General features: G+C 38.3%; 1 protein-coding gene and 1 non-coding gene across 2 annotated transcripts in view; one reads left to right on the forward strand and one right to left on the reverse strand.

Moving 5' to 3' along the window:
* Nucleotides 1–672: 672 nt before the first annotated feature.
* On the reverse strand, nt 673–745 carry Trnas-cga (transfer RNA serine (anticodon CGA)). The gene has a single exon. It is a non-coding gene; the product is annotated as a tRNA-Ser (tRNA).
* A 3,620-nt stretch (nt 746–4,365) lies between these two features.
* The window catches only part of LOC110068321 (fibroblast growth factor receptor-like), a 32,323-nt gene continuing 15,560 nt past the window's right edge, over nt 4,366–21,128 (forward strand). The window contains exons 1-6 of the mRNA XM_089294305.1: nt 4,366–4,441; nt 4,590–4,967; nt 11,813–12,088; nt 13,085–13,203; nt 14,559–14,623; nt 16,799–16,977. Coding sequence (XP_089150431.1) covers nt 4,366–4,441; nt 4,590–4,967; nt 11,813–12,088; nt 13,085–13,203; nt 14,559–14,623; nt 16,799–16,977 — 1,093 coding nt within the window. The remainder of the gene's footprint in view (nt 4,442–4,589; nt 4,968–11,812; nt 12,089–13,084; nt 13,204–14,558; nt 14,624–16,798; nt 16,978–21,128) is intronic.

Raw genomic sequence — 21,128 nt, forward strand, 5'->3', positions numbered from 1 at the left:
TTTTGCCAGGTTCGATTTGAAAGGGCGTCCTTATGCGAAAACTCAACTGTAGATCGCCTAGCCTCCTCAAGCGGTTTTGCGTGACTGCTCCACAGATGCCTATGTAAATAGCATAACTGTCAGCGTCAAAGATGATTTGATTTCAAAGGCTTCCCTCTGGAATTTGAATTAGAAATAAATTAATTTCTTTTATACAATGTCGTCCGCGAATGTTCTGAAGCTAAACCGCAGCCCTTCTATCCCATACTGCCGGCTGAAGTTTTCGTTTGCAAAAGATCAACGAGATAGCCAACACTTTGGACCGAGAAGTCAACCACTATCGGCTCGTTGCGAAAAAGTACAAACGAGCGAAAAAATTCGTTAATTGGAGTGCTGCTAGTTGTGGCACAGGCAGACCACCCTTTGTGTTCGTGGTTAATAATTGTTTTTAGAAACGAAGAGAATCTATGAGGGTTCAAATCAAATGTTTAAATGTTGTTGTTTATAGTGGTCAATGCGCTTAGCTACACCTAGCTAGTTCACAGGCATGCCACTTAAACTGAAAGAAACAAATATATCAACTAAACATAATAGGCTTAAAGATCCCAACTGGCGGGAGGCAGACCAGTTGGCTATTTACACGCATGACCGAGGAGTTGAACTAGGGTCTGCCAGGAAACAACTCCAGCTTAGTGGTCAGAGCGGGACTTGAACCCGCGACCTCCGGATTTCGAGTCCGGCGCCCTAACCACTCGGCCACGCTGCCTCCACAGCGTTATGAATAAAACTCTGAAAATTGCATATCTACATTACATCTCGGTCTGAATATCCCAATAATGTTAAATGAAACGTTAATCGACTCATGTGTGGTGTTTTTCGCCTTCATGGGCTGTCTGAACCGGTCTTTTCACGAAATTACTTTGGCCGGGCACCGGTAAGACAAGAAAGGGAGACAAGGCTTGCAACTTGGCGGCCGCCAGCCGCGACCTCCTCCTCTTTAAGCTGGATGACGAAGAACAGGAAGAAGAAGAGGCCGAAGAAATAAGGCATTTAGAAGCGGGCCGAAGTTGGCATAAAAAAAAAAAAAAAAAAAAAAAAAAAAAAAAAAACAATATTGCCGTGAGACGTCAACGCGATCAAGGAATCGATATTCAAAAACTTATTGGCAAGACGGTTATAGAATTTTACGTCCCAGGCTTAACAGACTGGACAAGATTGCCAAACAATACGATATCGATTAATCTTTTGTTAAGAATATGAGAGATAAATGGAAAGCCGACGAAAAAATGATTAAAGCTATCACGAACTTGCCAGGCAAACATATTATGACTGAAAATATTATAAAGAAAATAATGCAAGCCAAGAAAGCGTCAAAAATGCAATTAATTCTCCCTTTGGAATTCATGTTCTTGTTTTTATTCAATAAATGTTCATGTTATTTAGAAAATATCAGATTCTGTATTTTATTTAAATTGGTTAAATGGCAGCCTGTGACGCCCTGTTCATTGCCGCATGGAAAGCACCACACACTGTAATCACCGACTACTAATCGCAATGTACACTTATCGTACTTCTCTGAAAAGAACGACCGTTAACACGGCACACTAATCGTATCACGCGATTATCACGCCGTCTTTGAAGATTACACAACTACAAGAACGACCGTTAACAAAGCACACTAATTGCATTACACGCATTGTTCTTACATGAAAATCAAACAACGGAAAGAACGACCGCTGATATGGCACACTAATCGTATCACGCGTATGATGACAACCAAAAGAACGACCAGTCATTCATCGTTCAGACTTGTTCAAACGTGTTGGAATACAATTTGAATAGATCAGTTTTTTTCTGTCAACACAACACGAAATATGAAGACATGATTGATCATCACAGTTATGCACACAACTTAAGCAGTTGTGAAATTAAAGCATGGAAACAATTCAGGCCTGAACGGGATTCGAACCCATGACCTCTGCAGTACCGGTGCAGTACTCTACCAATTGATTTATCAAGCCAACTGGGAGCTGGTCAGTATGTGAGTTACTCACCTTGGCCGAGCAATTCCGGTGTGAAGTACACGATTTTTCGTTTGTCCCTTGGGAATATCGTGTTTCTGAACAGTTCTTTTTCGATGCTAATGTGAACATCAATCAAGTACAAAAGATTATCAAGTTTATGGCACCAAACAAGTCCCCTGGAATAGATAAAGTCCCACTTCGCGTTATTTAAAATTGTCTACCTGCCATCCAGCTTTCAATTACATCGATAATTAATGTCACCTTTTGTTCTGCTCAATTTCTCAACGCTTGGAAAATTGCGGAAGTAACACCTATCTTGAAGGATGGCGATCAGGAAATTCCTAACAACTATAAGCCTCTGTAGTTCACTGTTACCCGTGCCATCAAAGATTTGTGAGAGAGTTTCCCACGACCAGCTAACTTCCTATTTAACAGCAAACCAACGCTTGTCACTTAAGCAGTGCGGTAATAAGAAGTGGAACTCTACTGAGACATCCATCTTGCAAACTACCGATACTATCCTTGACGCCATAGAAAAGAAACAACTAACTGCCACTGTGCTGCTTGACATGAGCAAAGCTTTCGATAGCGTCGATCACGAAACCCTTATGTCCAAGCTTCAGTATATTGGATTGTCCCCTACCGCAACCGAATGGTTTCAGTGGTGGCTATTTTCAGTCGCGTTACTGAGTTGTTAAAATCCACAATGCTATTTCAGACCAACTTTCTATGACTTGTGGAGTGCCATAAGGAAGCATTCTGGGACCGTTGCTCTTTAGTATTTACACTAATGCGCTCCCGAGTATTCCACACTACAAGGCTCTTCTCAGTGCTATGTAGATCACAGTAAATTCAATTTATAAGATCAGGCAAACGCGATTGCTAAATTAAATGAAGACTTATGCAGAATTAGTAATTGGACCTCCTTGTAAACCCTAACAAAACTACGTTAATTATTTTTGGCAGGAGAACGAGGGTCAGTAAAGTAGAGGATTTTCGTATGACTTTATTGGAAAAGAAAACTACACCAACTGCTTTTGCTAAGGACCCGGGAATCATTCTAGAATCCTGTCTGACGTATAACGATCACATATGCATTGCTTTAAAAGTATCCAGCTGCGTAGCGCACCTTGGCCAGATAAATAGAGTTAAACATTCCTACGATACAACCACCTTAACCATTGTAATTAATGCCCTAGTCTTTAACAAGCTATATTACTACTGTAATGTCTGGAGCAACACCTCAGAGCACAACCTGTGCAGGATATAGGCTGTACAAAATTTTATGGCCTGTATCGTTAGCCGTTCAAAGAAATATGACCATATTTCCCTTATCCTTAAAGATTTAAGGTAGCTACCTGTAAGACAGCAGCTGTACTATCGTCACGCAATAATGGCCTTTAAATGCATGACTGGGTGTGCACCAGACTCTTTATTGCAAACTCTACACGAGTAAGTGCAACCTAACACAATTTGCTAAAGAGAGTGATGTACTTATCATTATCGTCGATTTTCAGTCTTGCTCGACTGTTAGTCCGTGAAAGCGTGTTTGACTGTAAAAGCGTCCTCAGCAACAATATGTAGTATTGCTGCTGTTGTGGATACTTTATCCCACTGTTACTTTGTTTACGTTTAAGTCAAACGTTTTTCAGCAAAATCATTTTACTTAGGGCCAACTTAGTTCACTCAGACTTCACTTTACGACCCAAATTGTAAAACCAGGAATTTTGGGGAATATACAGTTGTTAAAATGAATTTGCGTGATTTTTTTCCCTACCATGACACCCTTTTCTGGTATTGGCGTAACCTACATACTTGTCAATCAAGGAAACCATCCAGATACCAATTTGTCAAAACGGGATGGAGTTCTTGATTGATGACGTGATTTGAAGAGTACCTGTCAAAATGGGTCTGAAGGGGCGGACATAAGTATTACTGTCATTGAAAACACAATGTGTGCAGCGTTCAATGATTGATCGTGCTAATTTGCCGAAATTCCTGAAACTGTTCCTTTCTGGTATGACTCATATACACTACGAAAACACTCCTTCCGATGTAAAATTCTCATTGTACCTGAAGAAGACTGATTTTGCCAGTCGAAATAAAGTACATCTTAAAAAAAATCATCCTAGATTATATCGGCCTGTTTTTATATTGCCCGTTCCAGGGTTCCATCGGACTTTTAGTCCGAATTTTTTCTTTGGATTCCAGGCATAAGGAGCACTGCACACTAAAAGACTGGGAACCATATGAACGTTTCCTGTTCGCTTGGCGTCGAACAGTCCTTCTTGTTGAATAGTCCCTAGCTTGAATTTTTCATCTAAAGGAAGTCCTAGTTCAATTTTGAGCTTCTTTAACAAAAATGAATGCTTTTCTTGTTAGTGTTACTCGATGGATGTTTGCCATGTTTTGGGTTTTTGGAGCACTGCAGCAATCTGGTAAGCTTATGCCAATGGCGTTCAAACTGAAAATCATTAAGCTGAAGGTTCAAATGTTCGTTTTTTCAGACAATTCAGTACTAGATACAGTTGAAATAGGCGCCTAACTTCCAATGAGGATGCTGTTTTCTTTGTGACGTGATTTCAGAATCAGCGATCGTGTGTCAAGTCAAACCTGACGATCCTAAAATCGTGGTGCTAGGAGTCAACAGCAATGCAGTGTCTCTTAAATGGGAAAATTGCGACGCTAATTCCGGCGAAACTATCATCATCTTTGCTTTCAAGAGACAGAGGCCTGGCAGTCTTCAAGTAGACCAAATAGCATCACGTGGTGCCACTGAAGGAGGCTTTACTATGAGCGCGCCCTTCAAAGATAAGAAAAAGTATGACGCCCGTCCTCTTCAAGAGCTGAAGATTTTCAACGTCCAAAGAAATGATGAATACGTTTACACTCTCACGATACATTACAGGACCAGTGGCGGTGTATTTCTCGAGGAATCTTTCCAAGTAACTGTTGACGTGAAAGGTTGGTAACGAGTTCTCAGCAGCTGAATTCAGTTTCTGGCACACCTGTGCATGGCAGTATTTAAAACTAAATAACTACTTATATTGCGTATAAACCGAAATTTAATTATGCATACAAACTTGTGAGTCTTGCTCTGTTGATGACTGTTTCTCACCTGCAAACAATAATTAAAGAAGTCGTAGACATAATTAAGTACGTAGCTACGGGGAAATGTTTGAAAGTTTTGTTTACTTTGCAAGTATTGGGGATGCTTGTAACACTATTAATATTACTGCTACCATAAATACTCGCTTCTGATTGGTTGGAAGCAGACCAATTTATCCCATATTGTATCGATAGCTGAACAATTAAATTTTAATTGTATTGGTCACATTTGAGCAATAGATCGAACAAAACTTCCACATTTTCCGTCTCAGACAAACGAAAAGCTTCTTATGAAGAAGCAGCAGTAAGCAAAAACACCAAAATTTTGTTTTCATGCGAGTTTTGTCAGTGAAATAACGCTTTTACCGTTTCGACGCTTCCTTTCCTGTAGGTCATTTACCAAAAAGTCGCTCACGCGTTCAGAGTTTTGACAGCTCTCAAGCCAATAAAATTCAACTTCATGTTGCAAACTTGGGACATGTTCGTCTTTGTGGCTTGTTTGTGAAAGAAAGAAATTATTTTACGGATAACTTTGGTGAAAAGTGTTGAGAAAACAAAGTTACAAAATTAAAATATTCAATCACAACGTGGCTTCATTTTAGCAACCCTCTATAACGAAAAGATGTCAGATAGAAGCTTGTATTTACGGTTGCCGTATTATTAAAAGGAAATCGATCTTTTTTCTCGAAACAATAAAGAATTAATTGTACTTGTGAACAGATCGGCTTTTTTCTAATTTCCACTTGTGGCTGCGGCAGCGACTCATGGAAATTATCAAAAAGTCCGATCTGTTCACGCGTACAATCAATGCCTTATTGTTTCTCGAACAGATCGATTTCCTATACAAAGACTTTTCCTAACTGTCCATCTAGCTTCCAGGTGAAATTTATGATGAACATGAATACTAACTTAAATTACTTTTCTTTTCTCTTATCGTCGTCTGTCGTAATCTTAAGTTTTGCTGCATAGCTTATCGGACTCTCATCTTCCACATCTTCCCGTGTGGGTTCCAATTCACTCGCATGCAGCCGAACTCTAACTGTGCCTGTAACTGTGCCTCTCATTTGCTATAATAACCTCTCCACAGCGGCCAGTCAACCAATGACTTACGGAGGATGTATATAAAATAGTTTTAATTAAGGTCACTAAGCTTGATCCGTACCGATCGTCCTCGGCCTTGTATTTCCATTGCGGTACGTATTGACAGATCGATATCCCTTGACTTTATCCTTAGTTGTGACCTCATTTGTATCAACATTACCATGAGCTTTTCACTTTTCCTTTTGGTTAATTTATTATTGATGTACATTAATTGTGTTCCGTGTTCATATGCTATATCAGAAGTAACTAATCCATGATGGGTAATCAGTTGATTAGTTATTGATTATTGCCGATGATCAATTAGTATTCAATGAATAATCTATTGCAAGAGATTGTCAAGGCACTCACCTTGATAATCTGTCGTCGATAGGAAAAAGAATGTTCAGTCATCGATTAGTCATTAATTGCATTATGAAAGCTTTACGGCGCAAGCAGTAAAACGCAGTTAATGGAGCGAGACGTGCAAACCTCGGAAACAGTTAATTACGGTATTTAACTATGTTAGAACGCTGTCAAATTATGTTTGGCGCCCACAGAGATCGAGTGAGATCCTTGAATGCTTTATTGTGTCAAGTGTTATGAAAGATTGTCTAGTCTGATCACAATATGATCTGCATCATGACAGCTTTCTATTGGTTACACCCATAGTCATGTCTGGCTACAAAAGCACCATTATTCAGTGTAAAAGCACTTTCTGTCGGTGGCGTGCTGTACTCGGTAGGCTTTGTTCAAAAGTGAAGAAAATTCTGAAGAAAACCCTGGACGGAATATACTTGGAAGATACTTCCCTGTTATGCGCACTGTTATTGATGCGGCAAAACAACAAGGTCGAACGGCTCATTTGCCTCCTCTCGCGTCATATGTCCTGAGGCAGTCATCCAGAAGGTCGTTTTCTTGCTGGAGTTCTTCCCAAAGCCTGTTTAGACTGCTGATTCAAGACAGCTTCCTCTGCCAACGAAGGGAAAAGTTTTTTGTGTAATGATCGACTGCTATATATGCAATGGTTACGCATGGCAGTTTCCGATTTCACCATTTTGTAAATCGCGGTGCCGTGTCCTCCCGCAAGGCAAATTGCAGAACAGAAGATTGCACCACATGGAACGTGCTCGGTTCGTCACTCAAACAGTTGATTCCACGAGCATTATTTATATTATTTTATGTATTTAGTCATTGAGAACATTGGTTAGTCATCAACATAATCTCATGGTTACCCAAACCATTCCAAATCAAAAATCTAGAAATATAAACAAGTAATTCTTTTTCGCAATTTCGCTGTTCTCATAGATGGCCAATACACTGTAATAGCAGAGAGACAAGTCTTGGTATCCTATTAAATTAAGTAATTTTCTCCGTCTTACCTCGCACATACGATTTCCTTTTGCCTGTTATTATTGTCGTGAACTGTTCACTTTAATAATATTATTATACTATTAATATTAAAAAATTATATAGCGCAACCTTGCATAAAATGATCAAGTGTGCTTTACACCATGAAATAAATCATAAAACTAATCCTAACAGTCATAAATTTTCAATGACTACTGAGAATTTAAAATTATGGTAAAATAATTTATAAATGAAATTCAATAAAAAGCTATCTAACATTAATAGAAAGCGAACTCTGAATAATATGTCTTTAACAGCTGCTTAAAATGATCTTCATTTGCCTCATTCCTAACTTTTAATTCCAGTCTATTCCATGTCCTCGGCGCTGGTACCACAAATGCCCAATCTCCTAGACTTTTTCTTTTCATACAGTTGTTTGATTGCGTGTTGTAACCGGATTTTTCCTTGACATGCACTAGATCACAAAGATATTTAGGTACAAGGGCATATATAGATTTGAATGCGACGGTCACGTAAAATTTATAACAGGAAAATCAGTTGAAATAAAGAAAAATGGCAGGATATAATAATAGATATGTAGAATAATTATGTATATATATGCAATCAATGAGTAACCGATTGGTAATCAATAGTTAGTCGATGAGTAATCAATGACGTGAATAATCAGTGACGTGAATGAGTAATCGACAGGCCGCAAAACATTTTTCAGTTAATTCACAGAGTTTGGTATGAAACATTGAACTAAAAAAGCTTCTAACAAAAACAACTGAATGAAAATTTAGCTTAGAATATGCAAAAATATCCAAAACATCAACACAACATTGTTCAGAATGTGAAGATAGACACCTTAAAAATATATCTGCACCTGTTCACGCAGGTAATCATATGAATGTGAGTACAAAATAAGGATATATTCCTTGAGTGATGTTTGAGAATTCTCTAAGACTAACTCGATACTGCCAGAGCTCTGGATGGGTACATTGTGTAAGAATTAAAAAAAAAATATTAGGGGTAGGATTGCAAGCTTTCATATGAACGTTTAATTACTATAAGACTGAGAAAATAAACAGTTCATCTGTCTTTTAAAAGTTATGGTAGCACCATAGTGCAAATTAAAAATTGACGATCAATTGAACTGCTCTCAGCCAATCTTTATTAAGTAATTTTCTCAGTCATATGCTAATAAGAAAATAAATAACATTTTTTTTGAACATTTTTTACATTTCTATCTAGTATGAATCTACTACTGTTCTGCCACGAAGGCTGTTCTCTTATTGGCTACACTATAATGACTACCTATTCTGCTGAAGATAGTGAGTAGCCTAGCAGTTGTTAAGAAATGTCTGCCGCTTCTTTGCATATTCGAAGAGTATATGAAGAGGATTTAGATAATTTACTAGTCGAGGTGATTCCAGAGAAGACAAAAAAAACCTATAAATTTTTGAGTGTTTAGTGTTACTACCAGCCACTTCCCTGTCAAAACAATGTAGAACAAGCCTTTGCTTAAGGGACCGTTCATTTTTTATAAGGTAGGGGGGGCTGGTGGGATTTGGGGGGGGGGGGCCATGCGAAAAAAATGGCTTTCGAGGCGGGGCCATCCCAAAAAAATAAGGGGAAAAGGGGGGGAGGGTCACGTGAAATATTTTAGTAAAACTTTAAAATGGCATAATGTTTGAATATCAAAAAAAATTGCTATAGAATAAACATAGAAGGCAGGATACAAATTTATTACAAACTTTCCTTCTGCTTTAAAAAAACGTTTGGTGACAAGAAGCATTTGTAGCTACTGAAAAGAAGTATTTAACACTGTTATTTTCGAATGCAACTTTCACCGGCACTCATCTTCATCTCCGCTCTCGTCGAGTTCTTCGTCGCCGCTTTTGCTGCTATGGGAGTCTCTTTCACCAATGCTGCAAGAAGCAGCAATGCTTTCCGTCAGAGTGTACTCTTCAGGGTACATGAAGGTGTAAACATAATCTCTGACTTCCCGCTCAAGGTTGGTGGTGATTCTGCTTCTTGCAGCATTGGTGAAATAATTCCCTTCCAAGAGCTGGGCGATGTATGGCCCATCTCTTCTAAATATCGACGTGGCAACATCCTCAACTTTAAGACACTCTTCCGGGATGGCCGTTCTAGGAGGGCACACAAGGCATTGTGGAAGATCATTTCCTAGCGGGTTTCCAACACAGATTCCATAAACTCGTTGGACGTTGTTTTCAGTCCGCTTCCTCTTTCTTTCATTTGACTTTCTGCGGTTTTCTTTTTTCCTTCTCCTTTTGTTGATGTGCTGTTTGAGTATGTCTTTGAATATGCTGTTATAATTGCTCTTCTTATATTCTAGTGCTTCCATGTCCTGCGTGACGTTCATCAACTTAGCTTCTGTACATTTGATCTGTTTTACATTAAAACTGTGGGCAAATTCTTCGCCCTGCTTTAAAGCAAGCCCATTGGACTGAAAGAGTGTGGAATCGTGTTCCTTTACATCTTTCAATATGACATTCAGCTTTTCCACCATTGCTCTGTGCTCTTTGATGGAGAAGTTCAGTTTTCTTCCATCACTGGACTTCAACTGGTACCCTTGCATGGAAAACTCACTCGCCCTTTCTGAACAGCCATCCGCACCTAGAAAAATTGCTTCTTTTGCTTGTAAGATGTCAAACTGCCTGGATCGTTCAGCTGTAAACCTTTTCTTAAACGACTCGTCGCTTTCGCCATTATTGCGCATTTTGGAATGAGCCTCTTTCATGATGCTCATGTAGTAATGCGCTCTTTCCCCGATTGGATTAACAATATAAAGAAGAAAGAACATGGAAGTGGCAGGCTGGTTTTATCTGACCCAGAGAGCGTTGCTCTATTTGCAGATAAGTTTATTCTCAAATCGAAGTTTGTGGTGGATTATCTTCAGCACCTTGAAGTGCTGGAATTTAAAAGGAAAAAGAGAGCAGAAGAAAAGGCAAAGTTAAGTAGGGAGGGGGATTATCCTTGGACTGAGTTGTGCGAAGGTCTAACCAAGCTTAAAAAGCTACGTGTTCCAGAACTAAACAAGTACTCAAACCACCACGGGCTGAAGCAGCATTTGAAAAGCAGCAAGAGTGAGAAAGTAAAGGCAATTGTAAGACATTCATGCTTGCAGCAGAAGAGTCCTCTCAGAGCTGGCCAACCAACACTGAGAAATGCCAGGACATTGACACAAAATGACAACAGGGCAAGTGCTGACAGCAGTGAAACGGATGAAAGTGACAATGATGAGTATGACAGTGATGCCATTGACTCTGGGGGAGGAGATGACTCAAGTGACGTCATTCTTGCATTCATCAATTCAGATGAGGAAGATGCCAATGAGAGGCCAAATGCCACACGCTCAGGGCGAGCCATAACTAGGAGATCCGAAATTGACTTCTCTTTCTTTTGATTTGTTTTTTAAACAACAGCTCTCTGTCGTATAGAGATTGTAAATATTGTCTTCATAGTGAGCACAATAACGTGAAGTAGGGGGATAATAGAGAAATATTAAAAAAGTTGAAATCTAAATATTGTTTGTTCAATTTTTTTTTTTGGGGGGGGGTCATCCCAAAAAATGACCGCTATAAGGGGGGGCCATGTGAAAAAATTGGTAAGCTGAGGGGGGGTCATGCGATTTTTAAATGGTGCTTCCCAAATCCCACCAGCCCCCCCTCCCTCATAAAAAATGAACAGTCCCTAACTTTTCATAACTTTCTGGTCATTGTTATTCAAAATTGTAAATCCTTGAAAAGTCCTTGAATTTTTCCCAACGATGAGTATTACTGAGCCAAAAGCAGAGTTGGTTCGTATTTAAAAACTCTGAAAGAATTTTCAAATATGTACATGTAACTGTAGGAGTAGTATCACAAGCTTTCATATGATTGTTCATTTATTACACAGTCCTTGAAATTAAAAGTCCCTATTTCCCTTGTTTTCAGCCAATCACTTCATATGACATAATTTTCTTAGTCATATAATTGGAAAACAGGTGTTATTTTTGTGAACAATTTTCACATTTCTTTCTATTATGGTATCTGTAGTTATAGGAACAAGAGAAATTCTCTGGAAACCAAAGCCTTGATATTTGTTTTCATAGCTTTCCTGAATCATGATCTGTGTTTGCAAGTATAGAGTTGTAGAAATACAGCTTTGAGTGTGTAGATTCTGGTAAGGTGTTTTCTAATTTCCAATTTATAATTTATAACTTTTCTTCTTCCTAACATGCATACATGTATGTGTTTATTTCCTAGTGCCTCCAAAAATAACTACTGCCCCCACCCGTGAGGTTCAACTTAGTCTTAGTTCAAGCTCTGTACAGAACCATACACTGAGCTGTAATGCATCTGGTGATCCACATCCAAAGATCACCTGGACAAAAGCTGGCATCCCAGCAAGCCAGTTCAATGCCTCTGGTTACCTACTTCATCTTGTTAATGTGCAGGAGAAGGATGCAGGATCATACATATGTACAGCGAGTAATGGTTTTGGTGATAATGTTACTGCCATTGGTATTGTTAACATAAGATGTAAGTATTATAACATTAGTTTCAGTGCTTGAGGCAGACATGTAAATAGTATCATTTACATGTACATGTACTTTCAAAGATTACTGTTTTGAGTTAATCCTTTTCACATGGTTGGAAAGTATTCTTATTACATAAAACTAACAGACTGAGCATAATGACAGAGTAGGAAGAACAGCATAAACTACCAGACATTGTCAACTGATATTTCTTCTTTGTTTTTAATAGCCAGTCTATACAAATTCTTAATTTGTCAATATAAAACATAGACTGCCCCTCACTAGTAACTCCACAGCCAATGTTGGTACTTTTCAGTTTGTGAATAAATTTATCACTTTGTTTTATGAGGTAATCATACCATGTGCAGTTGCTGTTATACCAGGGCAAGCTCCTGACTAGTTAACTGAGTGTTGGTTTTAGTTTAAATCAATTAATGTTATGTGTAGCTGACATGGAAGAAGCTTTGCAATAAATCTCATGAATTGATTTCACTTTGAAAACAGAAAACCTAATTCATCTGAGAAAACATTGATTCAAAGATGTTGCTTATCATTCTGACTAATGGATTGATGTTTAATGTTCAGGTAGTCCAAGGCCGCGTAGGCCTAAGTTGGACTACCTGAACTTTTGCCTTTGGGCGACTGGAAAAACTTACTTTTTTCATATGAGCTTTTAAGTCTTGGGCACCCAGGATTTCATGGTAGGAATCTTTTGGCTCCATGTAATTTTGCGTTGACCACAGCCTTAAATGGAAGTTGGAATTATTTGTATTTAAAATGTAATAATATATTTCTTGGTTTTTTATATTTGGTTTTTGTTATTGTACTTTTCGCAGTCCAATTTGTTTTGGTTTTTTTTTTATCAAATTACGCAGGGTTCAAACTCATACAGCTATAGTTGATGCATTCCTGATCCCTAATCACAGCCCTGGTTTACAGCACATGTGCATCACTTTCTTGTATTCGACATGCTGATGTATGTTTGTTTACTATGTAAAAGGCACTGATTGCAAAACTGAGAGAGTTGGAATTAGAATAAGAGATTTGACCTACAAGGATCCCTTTGCAAATGAAGTATCAAAGGAGTTCAAGGATTTAGAATCATCATTGTTGTCAGCAGTAAGTTATTTTAAACATGCATTTAATGATTGGGACCAAATATATAAGCCTTGAAGGTTCTGGTGTACAGACTAGATTTGTGAGTCAAACTAAACTAAAATGGAGATATTTAGGGATAAAAGTAAATAACATGGTTAGGCCTTTTTCAGTGGCAGAAAAAAGAAACCCCAAATTCCTTTTTGTTGTGAAGTTACTGGGGATATTTAGTTTCTCTGAGATCTATTAGAGTTATAATCATCCAAAGATACTGATCAGGCCACCTGGAAATTAAACGCAGGAGAATAGCACATAAGCACAAGTGTTAGCATTGCCATAAGTAATTGGAGTAATGTCCAGGATTGGACCCAGTTGTGAAAAATACAAATGATGTGCTGCAAAATCATCAAGTTAGCAAAAAATAGCAAATTTTGTAAAATCCACAAGCCAGCCATATGGTGGACTTAACATAGATCATAAAGAAATGGAAAGAATGTAAATTTTTTTGAGGCAGCAAATGGTGTAAATCTTGAAGTGTGAAAAGAAACATCAGAAAATTGGTAAATTTGTAACTGGTACAAAAAATTGTAGAATTTCAGTTGTGTTTGTGAGGATAGAATCTACATACAAGGCATACATCTAGCCACCAGTAACAGTATACTGTAATGTTAGCATAAGCACACAGTGGTCAACCAAGCATTCAGTGACTTTCTTTGACCTGGACTTCTGCAAACTTCAGTTTATTTCATGAGAACCAGCTGGTATTGAGAATCCTGTTTATTCTGCTCTTGCATACAGCTCTATGTCATTATGCTTACGTTCAGGTGTCCTCATGTGCTTAAATATGCTTATGAATGCCCCAGTGAAAGGCAGCCTTAAGATTCACAAACATTTGTTTATCCATGTTTACTGCACCTGTTTTTTTCCAAAGGACAAATCACAGGAAGCCTGAAAAGTACATTAAGACCAAGATTTTTTTAGTGGCAATTACAAGTCCTAAGGCTTTTTCATATGAGAAGAGTATTGTATGTTAGACTCAGTGGAATGAAGAGGTCTAATCTGCTGAGTTTCTTTTCTGTACATACGTGTACATGTACGGCCAAGATCTCACTACGAAAACTTGTTCCATAATTACAATTTATAGAGCTGCTATGGCAGTTATCAGCAGTCTTTACATGTATAGAAACAAGGTGCAAGGGTCAATTCTACGTTGTTTTGGTCTTTTTTGTCTTGTGTATGTCTCTTTAAACAAAGGAATATCTGATTGCAGACTTTTTTTTTGCAAATTAGGCTACGTGAAGTCCTTGATAAGGGAAGCATCAATTTTGTCCTTGAATTTTATTGTGTCAAAAGTTTTCCCTTGTGTTTGTTGTCCTTAGATTTGGGGTGCTTATGCTGACAATCCTGGAAAACAACTACACAGAGTTGATGTTGAAGAATTCAGGTAATTGCACTGACTAACAGAAAAATTGTGTAAGAAGGTGTGTAAACGACTTTTTAACAAAATGCAAAATTGCATTTTATTATTAGCTTTTCTGAGCTTTAAAGTGTAGTCAGCTTCAGCTTCTGGCAAAAATCACCATCTAGCTCTGTACTTCATGATCCTGGCCTGCAACCACTCCACATGTACTTGACTATTTGTCTGGTTCTTAAGAAAATGATGGTTGCCACCTCCAGTAATAACGGTGCGTACACTGTACTGAAAACCTTTGTGACAACCAGTCCGGGCTAATTGGTTTATTGAGAATTTCGACTTAGCTGTACCAAGTTATACATGTACATGTAAGCATGCTGTTATTGTACATGTCCAGCAGATGATTCCTTAGGTTCATGAGCGTATGTACATATATGTGAACCTGTGATTAATTGATATTAAGTTATTGCAGGAGCCATAATCGGGGACGGAGACCGTAAGCGCGCGCCATTTCTAGTATTGGGGTTGTCCCCATGATATGGGACAATAATTCTATTTTTAGAACAAATTGCGCCATCACCTGCGGCACACGCGCGTACATGCTGCGAGGATTTTTGCGGATGTCGCGCGGGGGAAATGGCGTCCGAAATTCCCGAAATTTTTCATGTTTTTGGCCCACAACTCAACGCGTTTACGTCTGTTGGAATTTTGCTTAAGTATTTTCGTCGTAAGCTGCTCCAGTTTGAGTGAAGTAAGACAGTGTCGAATTTAGGTATGTTCCGCTGTAAGCATATATATATCGCAGACCAAATTGTGTTCCGACGGATGCTTCTTTTACATGAGCTGTACATTACTCCACTTTAAATTTCACATATGTTGAAGATTAACAGCTTTTCCATTACACAGCAAAAGACTAGCTGGATATATTTAGATATAACAGAGCTTCAGGACTTCATAGTTTCCTAGCTCCTCTTGCCACACGCTTGCAAGGAATTTGTCAGTCTATCGCGACCGAAAAGTAAAACAAAATAATTGCTAATTTGAGTTTCGCTTGAATTGTAAGCAGCGCTTGATGTTTCATCAAGGCCCAATAACTTTACGTCCGTAGATACTGCTCAGTTTTATTCGTGCAAAAATCCAGTAAATTCTCTGTTGTCGATAACTGAGAGCGCCCGCCGATGCGTGTTTTGTGCAGCCAGTAAACATGACAAATTGCACCGAAGTTCCACCGCACTTTCGTGTGAAAGCGTACATCGAACTCAAACAATAGTTCTATAGTTTTTAAATGTGTTTAAGATTGATAAATGTTTGAGAACATATTAAGCTTAGCTGAAAATATGTGAATAAAGCAGAAATAATCGCCAAAGTTACGATGACGCTTTCTTTAATCAACTTGGAATAATGATTTCGATATTGTTGATCGAGTTATCAAAACTCCTTGTCTATTTTCATTTTTGCAGTGTAAAACTTCACTATGCTTATGTTGAAGAAACACACGTGATGTTAGTAGCCTTTTTTGCGTTCGTGAAATTTGTTGCAGCATCTCAGCACAAAAGATAACGAAAGAAATCTGTCAAGATTTGTTGACAATTGAAAACACCGACTCGGACTTGAAAGTGCACTAGCTGCACTATGCAAATGAGCTAATTGTACGCGTCAGACTTTCCTTTCACTGAACTTTTGCAAACTCACCAAACAAGCAGAAACAATAAGAAACCATCAAAACAGGTTTTGGTTATGATTAACCATTGTCTGAGAAACTCACAAATTAACTCGATACCAGAGAAGAGAGTTTTCTTGCTATATTCTTAAGTCAGAACAAACGCAAAAACATACGCGTAAGCTTACAACTAGCGTGAGCAGATCTTATTATTCATTTCCAGCGCGAGATTGAAGTCTTGTTTTCTACCCTGAAAAACCCACCTTTTCCGTTAGCTCAGAGCATAAAACTACATATAAGCGCCCTGGTTCGTATTCCCTGCCTTATTCCCTGCCATCGCTGTGAAAAATACGCAAGAGAATTTCTCAACTCTCACCATTTGATCACGCAACGTGACAACATCCACGCGCGGATATATGACGTCAGGATGGCGCAATTTGTTATAAAAATAGAAAAATTGTCCCATATCATAGGTGCGCGCGGATCCCAAGACTTACGGTCTCCGTCCCCGATTATGGCTCCTGGTTATTGTTTTTACATTATAGGGATGGAAGTGTATATGCTATTGTTGAACTTGCATTTGGACCATCAGTCAATGACCCTTTGAAGCCACTGAGGGATGAAATGAACGATGGAAAACTTGGTTCATATACGGTTGACCGTCAACTTGATGTGAATCCAACTATTGAACCTACTACACTCTCACCATCAACAACAACAAAGTGTAAGTATGTCAAGCTCGTTGATCAATGTTAATATATTTGTGATAATATTTAAAGAAAAGTTACACCTGAGTGGAACATTTCCTAAGTTTGCCTCAGGGTTTTGCCAAATGACGAGCACGTTGCACCTCAGCCATGTTACGCAAACAAGCTGAGTGCAGATTGAATCTGACTAGTGAAATGAGAAGATTTTTATAAGAATGAGTCGACTGCTGCCAAATAAAACAAAAGTAAATTCAATTTATGCTGGCAGGAGGCGAACACGCATAGGTCGCAAGACAAATTTCGCAAGAGCTTATAAGGGATAAACTCGCGATAGCAAATCCAGTATAATTATATTCGAGTAGTGCTTGTTTTCCTGGCTTAGCAAGACGAGTTCCTAAAAGCAACAAAGCCCCCGGTCTTTCCGCAAGAGGGCTTCGCGAAGTTGGGAAGCCCGCTTGTATAACCCACGTGCAGGTTAACTCGGTGCTACGAGGAAACATTCAACTGATTGCAAACCACTCGTCGTCTTTCATTACACATTTCTGGAATCATCACTGACAGTCAACTATGATTGTGAAATGAATATTGTTTCTTCCTCGTGTGATGGCAGCAAAAAAGGGCAGGAAGGAAACTCGGACCAGATCAAAACAGTTCGCAGATTTAAATAAGAATGGCAACTAGTGAATCTTGAATAGTTCTCATTCCGGTTTAAATCAGCGATCCGAGTTTTCTCTTCAGTTTCTGTTCCAAAAATATTTCATGTACGAATCTAGGTGCTCCATCACAATCTAAAGCCGTTTTATCAAAAAAAAAAATGCAGCAAACCCGTTCTTGATAATGTCACTTTAAGTAGCAGTAAGAAATACAGAGTTGTGCATTTCGGCGTGTGGAACAAATATGAGAGATGACAGTCTCTTAAAAAATCTGTTAGAATCCTTGTGTGAGCTTTTTAAGTGTGCCATTTCATGTGGTGGTTTGTCTTTGCTTCAAAAAAACATATGCTAATGACATCCCATTGGGCAATTTAACGAAAACTCTTTTAAAAAGCACACGCCATAACATTTTTTTACAGCTTTTAAATATGCAAAAAAAATCTTTTGACTTAAAGGCTTGATGTGAGCAATAGTTGTGGCATACCACTGTAACAATCACTGGTATTTCACGAGCTATAGTTTTCATTCATTGTTTTTAATTTCCTCCAAAATTGACCTTTACCGATGATAATTTTGTCAGAGTAAATGGAGTGACAGGTCAGGACGACTCTAACAGTTCGCGACATTTTTACATTGGCTTCTCTAAGGCAGGATGTGCTGTTTTTTTGAGGAAGAGTAAAGCTGCTCAACTGTTCGTTCATCTAAATGTTTAGATGTTATACGTCTGCATGTTTTGGTAATAACTTTAACCTTATCGAGGCACGTTCTTAACACTCGAGCCGCTTCCAAAAACTAACAAGAAGCTTATTAGGAAGCTTAAAACCGCGCGGTGAAATTTAAAGTGTAATATCTCGAATCAATAGAAAACAGTCAGGCGCTGTTGGACACGACTGGAGAAGCGTGACAGGAAAAATTTTCTCTGGAGTTCATTTTCATCTGATCGCCGAACGGCAAACATCTCCCTTCGCCAAAGGTGATATGGAAATATGACTTTTAGGAGGTTCGTTCGCTCGCTTCTGATGCTGAAAGAAATCTCGAATGACATCCATATTGAATCTTTCGCAGGCCAGATAACAGCTGTAAATGTCTTCTGTTCGATTTACAAAGCCGCCATTTTCAGTGCTGAACATCTGATTTTAAGGAATCGAAGCTTCGCGGTAGGTTGAATCTCTACGGTTGAACGGAAAATTATTTCCATTTTTGACTTCTTCAAATTCGATCCTAACTTGCTGGAATTGAACATAACTTAGGTACTTTCTTTCTTAGATATCTCGACTTATGTATGAATTACATCGGTGTATCGCTGGCCAAACAAAATGGTTCTTGACCTGCTTGACAGATATCAATTTTTCGTTCGACGCCAAGAGAGCTGAGAAGTAAATCCCACGAAGAAAAGGGTTGCATTATTCGAAAACAAAGCAATGTTTTGTCCTTGAAAACTTGTGTAAAGCTTGATTAATCGAGTTTCGCCAGCTGTATTGCCTTATTAATCAAAGGGAATCATCAACAGCTTGCTAATAGGCGATGGCTCTTTCAACAAAACGAAAATAAATTGCACGAAATGAAGTAAAAATGGCAATTGACAATTGTTGAAGTAGGGTATGGTTTGCTTCAATAACCCCTAAGGTGAGGGCAATCAGTGTAAGTGGAAAAAAACGTTGTATTGGTCCTCTGTGCCAGGTCACACTTTTAGCAAATTCTTTTTCAACTTACAAATCCAGGATTAGTGTACTGTATGGATCTAATTTTGTAGAGAAAGTGATAAACACGATTTTGGTCATGCTCAATTTCCTTGAATGTGTTTTAAGTAAAAAGCCCACTAATGTCACTAATGAATTTGCCTCAGACATTGCCACTGGCAATATCAAATTATGTTTAAACTGACGAGAGTTAGAGATTTCTCTTCACCTTGTGCTTAGATGTTGGATATAACTTGTATTTGCTCTGACTGTCTATTGCTGGGTTCCAAGTAAATGTGAGGCCATGTAAAAGGGAAATCGGGCGCAATGGAAAGAAGGCCTGGTTGAGTTACATGACATGAATGTTTTGGACAAATAACATACCTCATACTATTTATAGTGGTTGCAACTTAAAAATTGCAGATAGATGTGAAAAAAAAACTAACTTACATCTACTAGAAAATAAAGTTTTTAAAACTGAATATTTGCAAAGTACTGACAAGCACATGTACAAAAAAACACACAGCATAACAGCACAAAAAAACATTCAGGAGGCAGTGGCCCGCATAAAGTTCACTTTTAAATTATATTTTAATAGTTGTGATTTATATTTCTTAAACTGGAAGAATGGCTATGATATATGAATTAGCAATCAATGAATAGCTCATGCCTTCACTGCATGTCCTCATATTACGTCTCTGCTGAAGCTCAATGTAACTTATGTAAACGAGGGAGCTCTTTACCCAGAACAGTGCTATGAATTATCTGTCAGTTTAACATTTATTACTGACTGCAAGTCTTGTAGTCAACAACACAGTGATCATGTAATGATTTTAAGATTTCCTATATTTTGCCAAAAACAGTCTCCGCGAAACGTCCTCGTGTCGACTCGTTATGACTGTAACCAACTGAATTCAGAACAATAGTTATATCCCAGATCATTTATACTGGAATGTTTTGACTGAGATAACTAAATTATGACACAATTTTGAAATAAAAGCAGATGCACTCTATTGAACACTTGCGGTAGCTCTCAAAATTTGGGATTGCCATGCAGCTTTATAAGTGGTCAGTTGCATCATAAGTATTCTGTTTTGGTCTATTCCATTCTAAATATGATATCGTAAACAGCAGCATGCTGTAGCTTTCCTTGTTTGATAACTACACTGTAGGTTGATAAAGTTAGTTCTTCGGAAATTAGCGAAGGTGACTCTAAGCCCATAGTCTTTCAAAATACCAATGGGTAATTTTGCATTTGCTTCAAACATATTGGCTGGTTCTGGTATAATTTACCTTTGCATGCATGACAATACAAAGTTTCCCTTTGTCTGCCTCCAGGTGGGTTGACAGTTATGTGTAAATACACATAAAACACTTATTATCTATTGATTAAACTTGCGTACAGTCTACCACTACTGCCAACATTCAGAGGAAAACAAGTATAAAGAAGTGGGAGATCAAAGATGATCAATCATAGATGACTGCACGATAACATCCAAGAGTAGCAAATTTCATTTTTAGCTGAGATAACAATTGAACAGACAGGCAGTGCTCATGATAATGAAAATCACTGTAAATGAGATGATATCTTTAATGGACTAGCATCCAAAGCGGGATCCAAAAATCTTGAACATCGACCAAACAACTGGATGACATTCGCACTACAAAAACAAATTAACAAGAAAACATTGAGATATAAGGGGAAACAGCCGAACCACAAAATTATGCACTTATCTTGATAAAACAAGGGTAGAAATCACACCATCAACTCCCGCGAAATGCCGCGAACATCTGACAAATAAAGGAAAAAGCCCCAACTTTAAGTCGGATTTTGAC

Source organism: Orbicella faveolata, unplaced genomic scaffold (genome assembly GCF_042242905.1).
Source record: "Orbicella faveolata isolate gen_17 unplaced genomic scaffold, um_ofav_v1 contig_25, whole genome shotgun sequence".
Lineage (NCBI taxonomy): Eukaryota > Metazoa > Cnidaria > Anthozoa > Scleractinia > Merulinidae > Orbicella > Orbicella faveolata.